Source organism: Podarcis muralis, chromosome 10, assembly GCF_964188315.1.
Source record: "Podarcis muralis chromosome 10, rPodMur119.hap1.1, whole genome shotgun sequence".
Classification (NCBI taxonomy): domain Eukaryota; kingdom Metazoa; phylum Chordata; class Lepidosauria; order Squamata; family Lacertidae; genus Podarcis; species Podarcis muralis.
The window spans coordinates 68,785,983-68,800,833 of NC_135664.1; the positions used below are offsets into that span (position 1 = coordinate 68,785,983).

At 48.0% G+C, this 14,851-nt stretch overlaps 1 protein-coding gene across 1 annotated transcript in view; it reads left to right on the forward strand.

Moving 5' to 3' along the window:
* The window catches only part of LOC144329093 (uncharacterized), a 95,408-nt gene extending 90,643 nt beyond the window's left edge, over nt 1-4,765 (forward strand). Inside the window, exon 2 of the mRNA XM_077935610.1 lies at nt 4,111-4,765. Coding sequence (XP_077791736.1) covers nt 4,111-4,765 — 655 coding nt within the window. The remainder of the gene's footprint in view (nt 1-4,110) is intronic.
* The last annotated feature ends 10,086 nt before the right edge of the window (nt 4,766-14,851 follow it).

Here is a 14,851-nt window from a genome sequence, read left to right on the forward strand (position 1 = left end):
TAGTGGCTAAAGTGTAGGACTAGGACCTGGGAGGCAGGGTTCATATCCTCCTCTTAGCCATTGTTATAACAAAACAAAATAAACTGCTCCTTTTGGGCTATTCTGTTGCTGGGTAGTTCGGCCCATTTGTGATAAAAGAACTTTGGGTTTCTTGAAGGGGTGCTTCCCTCTAAAAGGGCAAGGAGGGGTACCTGGACAAGCTGTGGGCTAGCTCAACTCTGCTATTTCACTGAAAACATTTATGCCTGGCCTAGCAGGTGATCATAGGGCTTTGCCCTAGAATTCGATGGCCTGGAAGCGTTTCTGGCCTGAATAGTGTCCCCATGTGGTCCATGAAGCATTGGTTTCACTGGGTCAGCGCATAGTGCCGGTAATGCTTAAGTTGCAGGATTGGTCCCTGTATGGGACAGCTGCATGCTCCCCCATTGCTCTACCTGGACACTTAGGTCCTTTTGGTGGTTACCTCACCGCGAGGGATGTAACGGGCGCCAAATTGCAATATGCAAGTGGGAGAAAGCACCTTTGCGTGCCCACATTACAGTTTGCTCTGTGCGTTGCAGAGCATGGCGCTGCACGGGCTGCAATTGCATTGCATTGCATGAGAGATTTGCACTTGCATTGCACGGAGGGTGTGTGCATTGCATGGAGGGTGTGTCTGCATTGCACAGAATGTGTAGTTGCATTGCATGGAGTGTAGTTGCATTGCATGAAGTTTAGTTGCATTGCATTGAGGGTGTGTGTGCATTCCAGGGAGTGTGTTTTGCATTGCACGGAGTGTGTAGTTGCATTGCACAGAGCGTGTTTTTTGCATTGCACGGAGTGTGTAGTTGCATTGCATGGAGTTTGTAGTGGCATTGCACTGAGTGTGTAGTTGCATTGCAGGGAGAGTCTGTGCACTGCACGGAGTGTGTTTTTTGCATTGCACGGAGTGTGTAGTTGCATTGCAGGGAGAGTGTGTGCACTGCACGGAGTGTGTTTTTTGCATTGCACAGAGTGTGTGTCTGGAAAGGAAGCTGGCTCGGCGGCAGCTTTGTCGGGACTCCTTTAGGGGTTCTGGCCAGCGTCGGCCCTGTAAGTTTAATTATCATGATGGCAGCACAAGATGCCCCCTGCCCAAGCGGGGGCTGGAAGCTGGCAAGCAATAGCTCAATACCTTTTGCCCATATTCCCATTTTATTTAGGGATCCAGTTGGATATCGTTGCTAAAACATACCACTTGCCTATGGAGAAGCTGTCTGCCTTGAAAGAAGTTATTTTGTAATACTTCCTCTGTAGCAAGTGATGCTTCATCAGATCCGATCTTGCTGGGTCACTTAATTAATCTTCCCACTAGGCCAGGCTGCCTGCGGCCTGAGGTCCCCTTACCTTTGTGTATGCCTACCAAGTGTGGTGAAGGCAGATATTAGGCGATGGTAGCAATTCCTGAATGTATGCAATAGTAGTTCGCCATGGCAGGATACCTTGAACCCGCACAGGGATTTTCAGGTTCATGCTGGTGCTGCTGGATCTTTGCCCTTTGGTTTTTATTTCAAGGGCTGCTGGTGTGCAAAGCTATGGCCTCAAGCCTGGTGTGGTGAGGCAATCATGTGACATAACTTTTCTTGAGTTTTCCCCATTGTAGCAGTTCACATGTGGCCCGAAGAGTTCAGTGACCATTGGATCTGCTTTTGGTCTGATAACCAGGTAGTGGTGAGCGTCTTGGCAAAACAGTCCTCACGCTCTAGCACAGTCTCCGCCCCTCCACTCATGCTTTCGAGCTGCGCCACTTAAGGTTTAATATTGTGCTTTCTACTCTCCAAATTACGGGATCCTCTAATATTGTCGCTGACACTCTATCCGATTTTCAGATGAAGCGCTTCAGATCCTGGGCTCCAGACTCAGCTATTGCCAGACTTTTCCAGACCACCTGTGGCATTTTGACAACAACATTTTGACCTGGACCTGTTTTAATTCTCTTCCTACCTTTTAACCTAATGTACCGAGCCTATTTTGGGCCATTATATGCTTTATACACACCCGCATTTTAGATTCTCGGCGATGGCAACTAAATCTTTACATTATTGTCTTAGGGTATTTGAAAGTCATAACGCCAGTAATATCGCTTTGAATTTTGATTGGTTGCTTGTCTCTAACATTTTTTGTCTTATCCTTGCTATGGCTGTATGCTAATGCAATAAAGGTTGACTGATTGATTGACAACAATTAGTGATTACAGAGAGCAGCAGCTTCCATTTCCCCTTCTGCTTTTACCTCTTATGGGAAGGCCTGGATGGATTTCTTAGCCTTAAGCTGGCAGTTCTCGGCCATTCAGATGAATTAGCCCCCATCCTCTGAGCAGATCCAGCAGTATTTGGTCCACCTGCTGCAGATTGGGCATGCGGTTATAACTATCAGAATTCAGTCCGCTGCAATGTCTGTTACACTGAAGCTTTAATTTTCAGAGACCCTTGTATAAAGTTTGTAGTGTGCAGGGCCTTGGAAGGTTGGAATAGGCTCCAACCTCATAGGACAGTGGGCAGGAAGTCGGTCAATTTTTACCTATGCAGTATCTGCAACAAGTTAAAACTTGTCTGCTGGTAAAAGATCAAGGCAAGACTCCTTTCAGTAGTCCATTGCATTTTCGCACTGAGGGTTGGGAAAATGGTTGTTGGAGCCAGCACGGGGCTGAGAGTCCGGAGGCTTATTGCTTCAGGACTTTTCCTTATCCTTTGGAGCTTGTCATTAGAGTTGGGAACTCTAAAACAGACTTAGTGGGCAGGAGTGCCACAATCAGGCTTCCCGCCACAGGTGAGGAGGGCCCCTGCCCAGTTATGGATAACAGAATATTTGGCTTTTATTCCCTGGGGGCTGGCCCGCTCCTAGTGCATGAAAATGGGTTCCCGTTAGCCAGGCATCAATGTGCTTACGTCGTGCACCAGTTATTACGGCCTGCGGCTTGCTTACCGCTGAACGCCTCATTCCTTACGATTAGGTGCTGCTGCAAAGGCTGCACACTGGGGGCCTGTCAGTAGACAGGATTGTGAATACGGGTCATTGGAAGTCTGACGCTGACAAGGGTTATATCAGGAAGTGTCACAATGATGTCTGTGATGATGCTTGTCTGTTATTTCCTTTTTTCATAGGAGCAGCTGTGCACATTTGGGCCACAGCATTGTACACTGGGCTGGCAAGCGCGCTGACGAGTCTGGACTGGGGCGCCATCTCAGTCTTCCTGCCCATGTGAACCTATACTGGATGTCTAGATGGGGAATGCTTTGGGAGGAGATCCTTCCTTTGGTGCGGTCGAGTGTGACCTGTGCAGGTCCTCCCGCAGTGCTGGTGGTACAGCTGGGCGAGAATGTTTGCTGTCTTCCTCCAGCATAAGTTTGCATTCCTGCATGCAAGAGGGCTTGGATTGAGTTGATGGCAGCTCTCCCTGGACTCAAAACAATTCAAGGCATTGGTTCAAGGTGGTCTGGAGGGGAGGTGGGAGCACCTGTCCCCTCAAATGTGCAAAGATATTCCATTAAGGGAATCAAGGATTCACCATGCTTTTGTTGACCCCTTTCGAGGGGTAGGGCCACGCAAGAGTCCCTGGGAGCATTTGGGGGTGAGCTTGAGTCTCATCCTGGTTCATTGCTCCCCCACGCTATTTATTTGTATTGACGATATGGTGGGGCCCAGTCGTCAGTGCTGCCCTGCTGAGGTCAGGTGCAGCTAGTCGGGAACCAATGCCTAGACAAACTACCACCGAGCAGGCCAGAAAGCATGTTAATAAGGCGGTGGACAATAGAATAAAATAAATAAAGTAAAAGAAATAACAAATAAAATAGGTCGTTGCTTTACATGGTTCTGTAATATTGCACCCTGCTATTTTCTTCAAGGCTGTTCCCCTTTTTAGGGCAGATGGGGTGCATCTTTCCCCTATGGGGAACGACACCTGGCGGGATGCGATTGCCTTGGGATGCATTGCTCCCCCACAATGTTGCTGGTACTGACAATATGGTGGGGCCCAGTCGTCAGGGCTGCCCTGCTGAGGTCAGGTGCAGCTAGTTGGGAACCAATGCCTAGACAAACTACCACCGAGAAGGCCGGAAAGCGTGTTAATAAGGCACTGGAAATATAATACAGGTCGTTGGAAATCGAATGCCTTCAAAGGTTATGTTCGCTGACAATTGGTGTCTTACATTGTTTTTGTTCCTTTTTATCAGGTTTAGCGGTGATCCGCATTTGGATGGTGGGGCACAGTATCGTCCATTGGGCTGGCGTTGCAGCACGGCAATCTGGATTGGGTCCAGATCTCGGCTTCCCTCCGCACATTCGTTTGTCTTGGCTGTCCAGACGTGGGATGCGGTGGTCAGAGTTCCTGCCAAGTATCCGGAGGCAGTTGCTCCTGGAGGGGCTGCCAGCTGCTATGGTGGTGCAGCTGGGTGAGAACGACCTGGTGTCCATGGACTGTTTGTCATTACGTTCTGCAATTTTGAGAGACATGGAGACGCTGCGGGCAATGGTGCCAACAGCGAGAATTTTTTGGTCAAAGCTTTTGCAACGCTGCGTTTGGAGGGGCAGTCGTTGCCCGGCTGCCACTGAAAGGGCCAGAAAACGCATCAATTCTGCGGTGGCCAAAAAGGTTCGGGAGCTGGGTGGAGATGCGATTTCCCACCCCGAGATTCTTTTTCAGAGGCCATCCTTTTTCCAAGCTGATGGCGTGCACCTTTCTGCTTCAGGGAATGAGGCTTGGTTAGGTGCGGTGGTGGCCAAGCTGAGGTCTTGGTTGGGGCTGTGAGTGGTTTGGCGGTGAGCTGTCGGCTCCATGGTGGTTAGGCATTGGTTAAATTGGTGCTTGGAGGGGTAAGGTGCCTATCCCTCCAAATGATGCGAATGGGAATTCCGTTAAAGGAATCCAGGGGCTTGCCATTCTTTCGTCCTTGTCCGTGGAGCCGGGCTTGGGCCGTGCAAGCCCCACCGGAACATGAGGGTGAGAGGTGTTGGACTGCAATTTCCCAGCCTCATTTCTCCCCAATACTTGTTTCCCACGCTGGCTTCCGGTGGTGCCCGGAAGTGCCAGCTCTGTCCTTGGGGGGCAAGGACAGATAGTCATAACCAATGCCTAAGCAACCACTCACATTTTCTGTATTTAAATAAAGTTGTGGCCAAAAAATTATGCCAAAAACCTTAAACAAAAATTAACGTGTGCTGTGTGAATTTTTGGGGGGTGGCACTGCGGAACTCAACACGCAAAGCGTGTTCTCACTAGCAGAGAGCACGTGTTGCGGTTGGGGAGTAGGCCACCATCATGACTAGGCAAATTTGGGAACCCAAGCCGGAAAAGGGTTAAATGGGTTGCTGGGGAATTTTGGGTGTTGCAAAATTGGAGGAGGGGTTAGAGTCTATAAATTGAGGAGCTAGACTAGGGGACTTCCTCTTGGCCATTTTGCATCGGATCACCCGCCCCCCCTCCCTTTTATAGGGTGGTTCTTGGGTTCATTTGACCTTGCTATGCCTGTCATGGGGTTGTTCGCCTTTGAGCGGGGGCCTGGTAGGAATTTTGCCATTTGGCTGATTGGCTGTTGCCATTTGGTTTTTGCCTACTGCGTAGCAAATCGTCACAACTTGTAAGGTTGGCGGTTAGGCATTGGTTAAATTGGTGCTTGGAGGGGTAAGGTGCCTATTCCTCCAAATGATGCGAATGGGAATTCCGTTAAAGGAATCCAGGGGCTTGCCATTCTTTCGTCCTTGTCCGTGGAGCCGGGCTTGGGCCGTGCAAGCCCCACCGGAACATGAGGGTGAGAGGTGTTGGACTGCAATTTCCCAGCCTCATTTCTCCCCAATACTTGTTTCCCACGCTGGCTTCCGGTGGTGCCCGGAAGTGCCAGCTCTGTCCTTGGGGGGCAAGGACAGATAGTCATAACCAATGCCTAAGCAACCACTCACATTTTCTGTATTTAAATAAAGTTGTGGCCAAAAAATTATGCCAAAAACCTTAAACAAAAATTAACGTGTGCTGTGTGAATTTTTGGGGGGTGGCACTGCGGAACTCAACACGCAAATTGTTTACGACTACTTCTTGCTGGGTTGCAGTTATGCATTTTTTTCGTTTTGTGAGCCGCCTTGAGCATAGTTTGAACTGTGGAAAGGCAGCATACAAATGAAATTATGTATGTATGCTACAAGTTCAGATTTCCAACACATCTTCTAATCAGCAGAAAACTCAACATTCAGTGACTAATAAATTGTGAGAGGAAGAAAAAATTCTGCCTAAGAAGCTCTTGAACTTCAACATAAAATGAAATTTTTAATTGACTTTCACAAGGATCATCCCGGGGGGCAATTTCTGCCTTAAAAAACAACAACCCACTAAAAGGGGAAAATTAATTTAATAAAATAAAGGGTAATTATTAATTAAGACTCCGGAACTCATTGCTCTGATGAAAGGTGGAAGATTGTCTTTGTGTTTTTCATCAGCTCATAACCGGGATGTCTGAGTATGTTAAATCCTTGCAGAAAGTACTTTTTTGGGGGGGGGGGATCAGCTTTCTGCTCCCAGAAGAGCTGAAGAGAATGGTTCACAAATTGCCACCTTGTAGATCTTAAAGGGACGCGGGTGGCACTGTGGGTTAAACCACAGAGCCTAGGGCTTGCCGATCAGAAGGTCGGCGGTTCGAATCCCCATGACGGGGTGAGCTCCTGTTGCTCGGTCCCTGCTCCAGAAGCGGCTTAGTCATGCTGGCCACATGACCCGGAAGCTGTACGCCGGCTCCCTCGGCCAATAAAGCGAGATGAGCGCCACAACCCCAGAGTCGGCCAGAACTGGACCTAATGGTCAGGGGTCCCTTAACCTTTACCAAGATCGTATTCAAACCGAATTGTTTCCTGTGCTTAGGATTGCCAACTGACTGCAAAGACATTGCTTGGCTTGCTCTTGTGTCTTTTACAGCAGCTTGCAGAAATGAAACCTATATCCACAATAGCCGCCCTAGAAAGAATTTATTTGTGCGGTGACAGGTTTAAAGCATGAAATGAAGGAAGATCTTGAATAATGTGTGTTGGTTGGAAACAAAGTGTCGTGCTTTTCAAAAGTGACCACCAAGCTATAATGAGATAAAGTTATAAAACTGCCTCTTTCTTACATAGATCCTTTGTATGCGGTTAAGTCCTTACAGGTTTCCCTTCTCCAGACTTGAATATCTTCCTGTTGGTAAACGGAAATGCTCCACAAATAGTTTATTGAAAGCCTCTTCTCTGGGTGCACAGAGAATAATATTATCTAATAATGCACCTATAATAGCTGTCATGTTGTTGTTGTTTAGTCGTTTAGTCGTGTCCGACTCTTTGTGACCCCCTGGACCAGAGCACGCCAGGCACTCCTGTCTTCCACTGCCTCCCGCAGTTTGGTCAAACTCATGCTGGTAGCTTCGAGAACACTCTCCAACCATCTCGTCCTCTGTCGTCCCCTTCTCCTTGTGCCCTCCATCTTTCCCAACATCAGGGTCTTTTCCAGGGAGTCTTCTCTTCTCATGAGGTGGCCAAAGTATTGGAGCCTCAGCTTCAGGATCTGTCCTTCCAGTGAGCACTCAGGGCTGATTTCCTTCAGAATGGAGAGGTTATCTAATAATACACCTATAATAGCTGCCATGTTACCCAGCACCCGTCTTAAGTGGGGTTGTCTGTCACAAAGACATTAGCCGCAGTGGTGTCATACAGCCTATCACAACTGGGTACCCTCCAGGTGTTTTGTACTAGAACTCCCAGCAGCACCAGCCAACATGGCCAAAGGCATGGGAACTGTAGTTCAGCAGCACCGGGAGTGCCCCAGTTTACCTAAGGCCACAGAGCCGTCTGTCCCCTCTGGGCTGTGAGGAATGCAGTGAAAGTCACGCAGGGGCTAAGATCTATTCTTCCTTTTATCTTCCTTGACGCAGGCTGCGGAGGTCCCCAACCCTATCTCTCGGTGTGATCAAATGCGGCGAAATCGCCTCTGCCAGCCTCCGTGCGAGTCGCTGCATACAAACAGTTTCTGACTCAACAATGACTGCTCAGCTAAAGTAGGACGGTTCCCCAGATTAATCAATATACAAAGTGTTGCCGTGGTTCTGATCTCCATCAAAGCTCCTCTCCATCACAAAGGAAGAGGAGATCAAAACCCAAAAATTCAATGAAAAAAGGAGCGCGTTCTACTCCAACACCACTTGCAGCTAGCAGCTGAAATAACATTGATATACAAATGTTCTCAAGGAAAACACACACACAATGTACGATATCCCTCAAAGCACTCCAAAGAAGAAATGATCCCTGGGGTTTGGGAGAGATCTGAGGCCTTGTCCACACTTGAGATGGTAAATTATTACTATTATTTAATAAATGTGTGTACCACCCTTCATCCGAAGGTCACAAGGCGGTTCGCAACATAATAATGCAAAATGAGAACACACACACACAAAAAAATACATAATAAAACAAAGCAAACAAATAACCACAAACACTTTAAAAAGGCTATAGAATGTCAATCAGCCAAAGGCCTGGTTACAGAGAAACGTTATCACATTCTGGTGCCTACAGATATGTAATGAAGGCACCAGGCGGGTCTCCCTGGGGAGAGCATTCCACAAATGGGGAGTCACCACAGAAAAGGCCCTGTTCTTGTGTTGCCACCCTCCAGGCCTCTTGTAAAGGAGGCACACACAATGAAGGACCTCACATGTTGATCATATGAGGCTGTGTTGGGGCTGCAGTGGACCACTTCACAAGGTGAGCAGAGGCCCAAAGGATCAAATGCATATCCATGAAATAAAGATCCCCTGCATTTCAAAAATCAGATGTTAGGGAGAAGAAAAAGCTGTGACTCTTTTCCCTGAGATACTAGTTTTCTGTGTGGAGGGTTTTCTTTAGTAAGGCGGAGCAGTCATGAAATTTATTACGGTCAGAGACCAGCTTGTAAAACACAAATGGAACTACAATCCCAATAGCAAAACAAACATTTAAAGCAACACTGGGAGACCCAGTAAGATGGGTGGGGTATAAATAATAAATCATTATTATATTATTATATAACTCTGTGCTGCATGAAGTTGCCCTTTCTTTTGCCTGTCCTGAATTTCCCCACATTCAGCTTTATTGAATGCGCATGAGTTCTGCTGTTATGAAAGAAGGAGAAAAGCCTTTATCTCAGGGGTCGGCAAGGCTTACCGGGAAATGGGCCAGATCACTCCTGCGGAGATCCTCCGTGGGCCGGGCTGGCGCAGCGCGATGCCAGAAATCACGTCTGAGCATGTCTGTGGCACCAGAAATTGCTTCTGCGCATGCCCAGACGCCGGAAATTGTGCCTGCGCAGAAGTGATTTCTAAAGGGACGCGGGTGGCGCTGTGGGTAAAACCTCAGTGACTAGGACTTGCCGATGGCATGGTCGGCGGTTCGAATCCCCGCGGCAGGGTGCGCTCCCATTGCTCGGTCCCAGCGCCTGCCAACCTAGCAGTTCAAAAGCACCCCCGGGTGCAAGTAGATAAATAGGGACCGCTTACTAGCAGGAAGGTAAACGGCGTTTCCGTGTGCTGCGCTGGCTCGCCAGAGCAGCTTCGTCACGCTGGCCACGTGACCCGGAAGTGTCTTTGGACAGCGCTGGCTCCTGGCCTCTTAAGTGAGATGAGCGCACAACCCTAGAGTCTGTCAAGACTGGCCCGTACCGGCAAGGGTACCTTTACCTTTACCTTTAAGATGCTGAGTTTACTCTGCAAATTTGACTAGCGTCACAAAAATACCTTACCTTTAGAAGTGATTTCTGGTGCCGCAGACATGCGTAGACGCGATTTCCGGTGTCTGAGCATGCTCAGAAGTGATTTCCGGAGCTGCAGAAGAGAGTCCCCGCGCCGTGCTGTGCCGGTTTAGCGCAGCGCACGGGGACTCGCCGAGCGGGCGGCTAGGTTTGGAGGCAGCTCATGGGCTGGCTAAGCGATCCTCATGGGCCACTTCTGGCCCACGGGCCTTAGGTTGCCGACGTCTACTTTATCTACTCACTTCCTCTGTGCCATGCAAAAGATAATGTCCCCAAACTCTGGAACCTTTCCCCACAGGGGAGGAAGTCACTCCTTCCCTTTGGGTTGCTCTTCTCTGACCCTTGTCCAACTCCATAATCTCTGAGGTGCCCAGAACAGCATTCCTAATGCAGTTGTGCCGTTGATTTCTATAACAGCTTCATGATATCAGCAGTTTTGTTTTCAATCCCTTGATTGATTGGTTGATCCATTAAATTTCTATTCTGCCCTTCCTCCCCAAGGAGTTTTGGTTAATTAATGCAAAAACAAACAAACGAAGGGGAGCTCATGGGTATGGGATTGAATAAATGGGGAAATTCCCATGTCAGGCTGGTAAAAGGTAAAAGTGACGGACCCTTGGGCGGATGGGCTCAAGCACAGTTTCATCTGCCAGACTGAAAAACAGGAAGGGCTGCTGAAAATTCTCTGTGCCTTTAATGGGATTGTGAATTTTGAATAATGGGATTCACTTTCTTTCCACCATTAAGAGATTAGTGCTGCTGTCAATGTGCAGCAGACACTTTGTCTGAGACCTTAATTTAACCCCCTTTCAATATGGTTAAGTCTTCAGATTATCACTCTGGTTTATAAACCCTCACCAGAGGGAAATAATGCTATTACTCCCTGGAAAACAATGTATTTGAGGCTGCCACTCTATATCCAGTTTCCCAAGAGTAAGCTCCATTTAATGCACTGGGACACGGGCTGTGTACACACCATACCTTTAACACACACACACACACACACACACACACACACACACGGTATAATCACTGGAATTCTTAAGGTACTTGGAATTGTAGCTCTGTAGGCTAGGCTCTCAGGATTATTTTTTGGGGTGTGTGTATAAGGAAATGTGCTGCCTTGGCTTGGTGTGGCATTACACAAAATGGTTGCTGAGTCCAGAAGCACAGGAGAAGAGACAAGATCATGCCCCATCAGGTTCCCATCAAAGGCGGCTCCATTATGTAGTAAACAAAATCTGCCCTTATTCCCTTATGGGGGACACAAGAGCCCTTACAGAGTCCTTTGCAGGTTCTCTATCGGTAGGAGAAAATAATAGAGGCCAACCAGAGAATATTGAGAACCAAAGCAGCTAGTAAGCCTGATCTTTATTGATCTGTTGCAACAGGGTGCTCCCTTCACACACAGGAGAGGAGGAGGACCCAGAACCCAGGTGTGCCTCCCCTTATATAGAGATTTTAAACTGCCTTCCCTGGAGCTCAAGACCACCCCCATAAACATCATACATACATCACAGAAGGGGTGTAACCCAAGACCACTCCCCACAGACATCATACCTACATCACAGAAAAGGTGGTCTACAACAGAAATTTGAATGTCGTTGTTTTTCCTGTCTGCCAGGTTATCTGATAATGCCGTATCTGATTGCCTTTCCTGGTAGTCTGGCCATTCCTTTGAGATGGTGATTTCCCAATTCCTGAGACAATGGGAAGGCTCCCTCACCCCCTCCCTCCTTGCAGAGAAAACATTTGGTCAGTTTGGGAGTCAAAATGGTTTCAGGGCGGTCTTCCTGTGCTGCTCCAGACATGTGGTCCACATATCCATGTAAATGCTTGGTTAGTACATTTATGAACATTTATGATATATATAAGACCTTAACTTTTTTATTTCAATTATAAAAGTTAAAGGACCCCTGGACAGTTAAGTCAAGTCAAAGGTGACTGTGGGGTTGCAGCGCTCATCTCGCTTTCAGGCCAAGGGAGCCGGTGTTTGCATCAGCCGTTCACCAAGAGAAACGCTTTGCCCCTCTCCGTTGTTCAGAATGATCCTGCAGGCTCTAAAGGTAAAGGGACCCCTGACAATTATGTCCAGTCGTGACCGACTCTGGGGTTGCGGCGCTCATCTCGCTTTATTGGCCGAGGGAGCCGGCGTGCAGCTTCCGGGTCATGTGGCCAGCATGACTAAGCCGCTTCTGGCGAACCAGAGCAGCGCATGGAAACGCCGTTTACCTTCCCGCTGGAGTGGTACCTATTTATCTACTTGCGCTGGCGTGCTTTTGAACTGCTAGGTTGGCAGGAGCAGGGACCAAGCAACGGGAGCTCACCCCATCGCAGGGATTCGAACCGCTGACCTTCTGATCGGCAAGTCCTAGGCTCTGTGGTTTAACCCACAGTGCCACCCACGTTCCTTACTTCTCTTCTTATATTTGGTGCTATTTTGGACTCGACGCCACATTCTGCTCTTTTCTTGTACTCCTGCGACATCACGGGACGCCCAGAGACTGACCCAAATCCAAGATCTATGATGTTGCAACTTCCTCCACCATCTAGGAAAGAGGAATGTTTGATCATTTCATCTCAGCCTGTGCCCACCTCGGATGCTTTCAGAGCTGGCTGCCTGCAAATCTATTCAAGGCAATTAGCTTCTCTCATAACAATGAGCTTCTTTGTAAACAGCCCAGGGAGCAGATCTCTTTCAACAACAGAGCACCTTATCTTGACAAGTGGCCTTGTGAAACTCGGAACACAATAGCCCGTATTTAATCACAATGTTCTCACCTTTTACTTCATCCTTCCCACTCCCACTAGTAATTTTTGTTCACTCAGAAGAATGATCATTCCATAAAGAAAAGGAGATCAAGCGATGAAGACCTGGTTCCCTTTCTAAGCGGCTCATTTTGTTCTGGGTTTTCTTATTAGAGACCTCTTGATGAACCCTAAAAAAATACCCTCTGTGCTTCTCTTCATGCTGATGGCAAACATTGGGCTCTGAGAACTTCCTAGCAGTGCTTTCCAGCCTGCCCCTGAATTCAGCCCAGAAGCTGCAGCTAGCGTTGAGGAGGAGAACTGGATTGGGCCACTGCAACAGATGGATATCTCTCCCATTCCCACTGAGCCAAAATCGACAGGTGGGCAGGGGCACCCGCCTGTCAATCACTTGGTGCCACAAGGATGCCAGGTGTGCACTTTTCGGCTGCGCAAATTGTGCAGGCAAATGCATAGTCTGCAAAATGCCCATCGGAGAACTCCACAATCAGCTGCTGATTATCAGGCATTAAAAAGCCCTTGGAACAGGACTTTCCTGCAAAACCCTTTCAGTTCAGCCATGCCTTTATCAGTTCAACAGGTGGCGGTGACTTAGCCCAGTGGCCTTGAGGGGCCATTGTGTGGTGGTGGGGGGACTGGGAGTGGTCTAATTAGGCATATCGGCTGGAGTTTCCTGTGATAAGAATTTTAAGGTCTTTTGTTGTTGTTTAGTCGTTTAGTCATGTCCGACTCTTCGTGACCCCATGGACCAGAGCACGCCAGACACTCCTGTCTTCCACTGCCTCCCGCAGTTTGGTCAAACTCATGCTGGTAGCTTCGAGAACACTCTCCAACCATCTTGTCCTCTGTCGTCCCCTTCTCCTTGTGCCCTCCATCTTTCCCAACATCAGAGTCTTTTCCAGGGAGTCTTCTCTTCTCATCAGGTGGCCAAAGTATTGGAGCCTCAGCTTCAGGATCTGTCCTTCCAGAGAGCACTCAGGGCTGATTTCCTTCAGAATGGAGAGGTTGGATCTTCTTGCAGTCCACGGGACTCTCAAGAGTCTCCTCCAGCACCAGAATTCAAAAGCATCCATTCTTCAGCGATCAGCCTTCTTTATGGTCCAGCTCTCACTTCCATACATCACTACTGGGAAAACCATGGCTTTAACTATACGGGCCTTTGTTGGCAAGGTGATGTCTCTGCTTTTTAAGATGCTGTCTAGTGATGTGTGAATGAGGCAGAATGGGCAGTGGGTAGCTCCAGCTCCCAAGTTTTTAACTCTGCTAAACCAGTTTTTAAAAACTCAAGAGATGCTGAGCTATTTGGGCTTTTTGCCTGATGCTGTTTCAAGCTTTGCATGTTATCTTTGAGAGCGACGCACCCCTCCCCAGCCACCTCCCTCCCCCTTGTACCTTCCTGCTGAACACAGAGTGGGCCCTGTGATGTTAAGGTCACCCTGCACTTGTCAAACAAGCCAGGCAAGCAGGCGACTGGGATGTCCTCCCTCATCCAGCGACCTTAAGCAGAAGATGGGCAGTTGGCAGGGCGATGGAGAATTTTCAATCAAGCATCTCTGAGCAAGGGAAGTTCCTGCTGACAGGAGTGAAGCAATTGCGGTTCCAATCGCAGGGCAGAAAGGGGTCACGGGTTGAGCGCCGGTGCAGGGTGAATCGAGGTAGCGCTCTGTCTCTGGTAATATCTCTTGACAGTGGCAGTGAACTGCATCAGGCCACGCGCTCAGCCAAGAAAGTGCTAAAATGAAGAGTATCATGGCCCCTTTTAACAAGCATTTTGGAAAGCCCTGGGGAGAGAGAGAGAGAGAGAGAGAGAGAGAGAGAGAGAGAGAGAGAGAAGGTGTGAAGTGCTTACCTAATGACAAGGGGAGTTCTTTCGGGGGGGGGGGGGTCCGATGAAGAACAGCCAAGGCCCATTTCTACAGAAGATATCATTGGCCAAAAATATGCATTTTCCTAGCATGTGTTAATGCTGTGACATTACCAGGTAGCACTTTGAGTAGGGGTGTTCAAAGGTTCCTGATAGAAACCGACCTTATCTGCACCTTCACTAATGTGTGGATCTGATTGCAGCTATCATAGGATCTCACACTTTTTGAAATGTGATGCTGTTCTCAAAAAAAAGGTATCAAGAGGCGTTTTCAAATGCCCCTTTTGAGATAAAATGCATTTATCAACGTGGATTTTGAGGTTAAAATATCAAGGTAGGTTTTGAAGAGTAAATATGTTGAAAAATATATACTTAAATGCAAACACTCGTGGTGATTTTATATATATATATATATATATATATATATATATATATATATATATACACATATATATATATGCAGGTTTTGG